Source organism: Alosa alosa, chromosome 13 (genome assembly GCF_017589495.1).
Source record: "Alosa alosa isolate M-15738 ecotype Scorff River chromosome 13, AALO_Geno_1.1, whole genome shotgun sequence".
Lineage (NCBI taxonomy): Eukaryota > Metazoa > Chordata > Actinopteri > Clupeiformes > Clupeidae > Alosa > Alosa alosa.
Window position 1 is genome coordinate 2,514,470 of NC_063201.1, and position 3,552 is coordinate 2,518,021.

At 41.6% G+C, this 3,552-nt stretch overlaps 1 protein-coding gene across 1 annotated transcript; it reads right to left on the minus strand.

Moving 5' to 3' along the window:
- Nucleotides 1-1,804: 1,804 nt before the first annotated feature.
- Nucleotides 1,805-3,233, minus strand: s100a10b (S100 calcium binding protein A10b). Its single transcript, XM_048260968.1, has 3 exons — nucleotides 3,127-3,233; nucleotides 2,229-2,374; nucleotides 1,805-2,073 (listed from the first exon to the last, which is right to left on the minus strand). The coding sequence occupies exons 2-3, from the start codon at nucleotides 2,367-2,369 to the stop codon at nucleotides 1,915-1,917; spliced, it is 300 nt and encodes a 99-aa protein (XP_048116925.1). The 5' UTR covers nucleotides 2,370-2,374; nucleotides 3,127-3,233; the 3' UTR covers nucleotides 1,805-1,914.
- Between the last annotated feature and the right edge of the window lie 319 nt (nucleotides 3,234-3,552).

A 3,552-nucleotide genomic window follows, 5' to 3' on the forward strand; every position in this document is an offset into this window, starting at 1 on the left:
TGTTTTATTTGGCATTTTGTAAAATCCCATTGATTTCAGTTGAAAGACAGAAATAGTCCGCTTCCGCTCAATATTTGAACCTGAAGCATAGACGGTGGTGCAGTAATATCAACGTGCAGTTTATAGCGGTTGTGAGGTGTCTGAAAAAATAGTTCAACAATAGCTAAGACGGCTGGAAATCATACATTGCGCCGATATATTTTATTTTAATAAACAACGAACACCACTAACCACTCGGTGAGTTGCACAGTTTTGAAAACGAATGTTAAGGGTTGTTTTAGGACATGTTTGAGTAGCCTACTACAGTATGCCCATTGGCAGCCACCCTGAGCAGTCAAAGGCGATTCAAAACGAGTCAGAAAAGTCGAGACAGGACCAATCGTCAAGATTTCGGTGTCCACCACTCTAGTTCATCCAAAACAAACCAGAAAAGGGCCTTAAAGTGCTAAAAACCGGAATTTTCCTTTAAAGTAATTTCAGAACCATCCAATGATTATGGTATGTGACGGGATCTGGGAAAACTCATCACATGGTTAAATTTCACCAACTTAACACTCTGATACCATCCTAGCAACTAGGAGATGGTATCCTAGCAACTAGGGGATGTTATCCAGAATGTTGCTAGGATGGTATCAGAGTCTTATTGGTGAAATTTCACCAGATACAGTAGGGTTGAAACGCAGCAGAATCAAGGATTCTGTGATGGTTCTTCCTAGATCATATATGTCAGGGTACCGCCAGGAGGGCGATAGCACCCCCAAGAAAATAGGCCTAATGGTTTATAATTTAAAAATATAGGCAACGTAGGCTACTTAACAAAAACAGAATAGGCTATTATCTGTAACTTTCCATAAATGTAAATGTCAATTTTAAATCAAACTGGCTACTAGGGGTATTAGATGTTTTAAAAGCTTTATAATGTTTCATACATTTAGTCTATTCGAAATTAGGCTGTTGCGAATTAAAAGTTTAATGGCTATAGCAAGGGCCGATGGTGATGGCACCACTTTTAAACATGTATTTCACTCTCGCTGGAGTAAGGGCAGAGGGCTGTTGCGCAAACAACTGAATGAGGGGGTGATGATCTGCATCTCCGTCCACCAAAACTATGTTTTTGCTAACCCATAATTTCTGAAAGGTTCTCGATGTTAAGGTGCGATATTTCTCCCAGTGGGGTAGCGTCAAGCAGTGAGTGAGAGCCTATTGCAAGTAGGCCTATAGGCAATGTCTGTCGGCGTCGGAGGTATAGCCGAATAATATTATAGCCTACAGTCGATGTGTAGCCTATAACGCTTTCCATGGAGAGAGCTAACATGTAAACAGATGACAGTCACTTTTAAGAATATGGGGGGGTTGTTGTAGTAGAGAACCATATGACCCTCATATAGCACCTTCGAAGCCGAGCTCCCCCATAGCACCTGCAGAAATATCTCTGGCGCTGCCTCAGTGTCACGGGACAAGAGAAAACCACTTCCATTCAATCCAAATGGCTGAAGAATATCCTAATAATTGAGACGTGATGTCATTTTTATGTTCACTTTTGTCGATGCCGTATATGGATAGCTTTGTAAGTATGGTCTAATTAAATGACTTCCTGAAATCATCCAAATCTCTTCAAAATACACATGCACACACACACACCAAGCTTGTGCAAAATTCCAGAATTTAATTGAAACTGGCTCTTAAATTCCAATTTAATTTATTTTTAATTGAGCTAGCAAACAGGACGCATTATTGCAATTCGAATTGTGCACAATCCTGACACACACACTTTACTCTGCTGAAACATGTATACGGACACTCATTCAAAAAAGCCAGTGTTTTATTGAAACTCAAATAACAAAAAAATACTTGGTACAAAAGGCACACTCTTCTCGACCCTTCTCTGTAGCCCACTCCGCACACTAGGCTACCTCACTTCTTTCCCTTCTTCATGTGCAGCTGGAAGCACTGCTCACAAGCGATGGAAAGGCCAACGACCAGAGACACAAACTCCTCAAAGTTCACCTCCCCATCCCCATTGGTGTCAAGATCCTTCATGATGCGGTCCACAGCGCCTGGATCTTTCTGCGACTACAGGGGTAGGAGAAGAGGGAGGATGTTCAAAACACAGATAATAGCATGTGCAATTCATTGATGTTAGACAGACAAGGCATCACAGACAAAGATTTAAGAAAGAGAATTAGCATGTGTATATGGGGTTGGTGCTAGCGTGTAGACAGTGGTACCCTTAGGAATCCGGCCAACTCTGCTTCCATCAATGTTCTCAGTTCCTTGCGACTGAGTGTCCCGCTGTCGCCCTCCCTTGAGGCGTACTTGTGGAACACTTTGATCAAAGTCTCCATAGATGTTTCCAAATCAGACGGCATGATTGCTAGAGAGAGAGATACAGTTTTTCACTTGTAGAAACTACAACTTTGCAAAGACAGACACAGACAATGCTGATCAGTGGAGTGGAAGTGGTGTCGGTTGATTTTGGCTTTGAAACAATTTCTTAGGCAATCGCGCATTCTTCTGCCTTTCACAAAGAACCTGGGGCGGTGACCGATTATTCTAGGGCCCAGTATAAATAGAGATAGACAAAGAGAGATAGACAAATAAAATAAAATAGAGTTACTCAGGCATACATACAGACAGAGAAACAGAGAGAGAGAGAGCAAGAGAGAGAAATCAAATTTTCAACAGACAGTTCATTTTACCCAGCTAACAATTCTGGGAACCTTAGTTTTTGGTTCCCGAACGTTCCCTGAATGTTATAGGCCTACCTGAATGGTATACCACTATGCGTACAAGCCTACTTCCGAAAAAGAGCAACAGAAATGCAAACTAAATAGACTACGTCTTTAGAAAAAGGCCTATGTGACAAAGTGAAAGTCGATTGACAATCAAAATTACCTTTATTTTGTTAGGCTACGTTACACTCTGCCTGAATCCTGTTTAATAAAATAAGTTGAGAGGCTAGTCGAGAAGTCTACTTTCGAAAGTGAACGCGATAATGTAGTAGCAACCAGGTGACATATAGCAACGACTAAATATCTACCCCATCAAGACAAAATAGACTACTGTTATTTATGTTGACCAACGTTGTAAAAGTGAAAATTCCAGTGTGGTTAAAGGATCACGTACCGCTCAAGACCAAGGAAATAGCAGTCCGAGGTACAGAAGTGTGCTTCGCAGGAGGAGCTGTGCAAATAGTTGGGTCAAGAATTTATATGTAGACACCGCCCATGCCTGCCTTCCCCTCCCGCGCGTCATTCCCTTGTGCGGATGCTGTGAAATTTTCATAAACACCATGACACATGCCCATCTAAATAATAAATTCGTGTAGGCCAACTTTCTTTTAGTCTGCGGAGAGCTGAAACATATTTTGCAGCAGAAAGAACTGTTGGTGTACAAAAATCTCACAGTGAACGCAACAAGTTCGACATTAGTTCAACATTATTCCTATCAGCCTCTTCAGCACTAACCAAAGCATTTCCCAACTCAGTGACTCATAGGTCTAAAACCGACAACTAACGTGCGCGTGTGTGTGCGCCAGAGAAAACAAAATGA

What these genes read in the sequence shown, in the direction of transcription:
- s100a10b (XM_048260968.1), bottom strand. Translation starts at nt 2,369, where the DNA reads ATGCCGTCTGATTTGGAAACATCTATGGAGACTTTGATCAAAGTGTTC. An exon ending in AGTTGGCCGGATTCCTAAGG is followed by an intron (nt 2,074 to 2,228) that starts GTACCACTGTCT and finishes CTACCCCTGTAG; the next exon opens with TCGCAGAAAGATCCAGGCGC.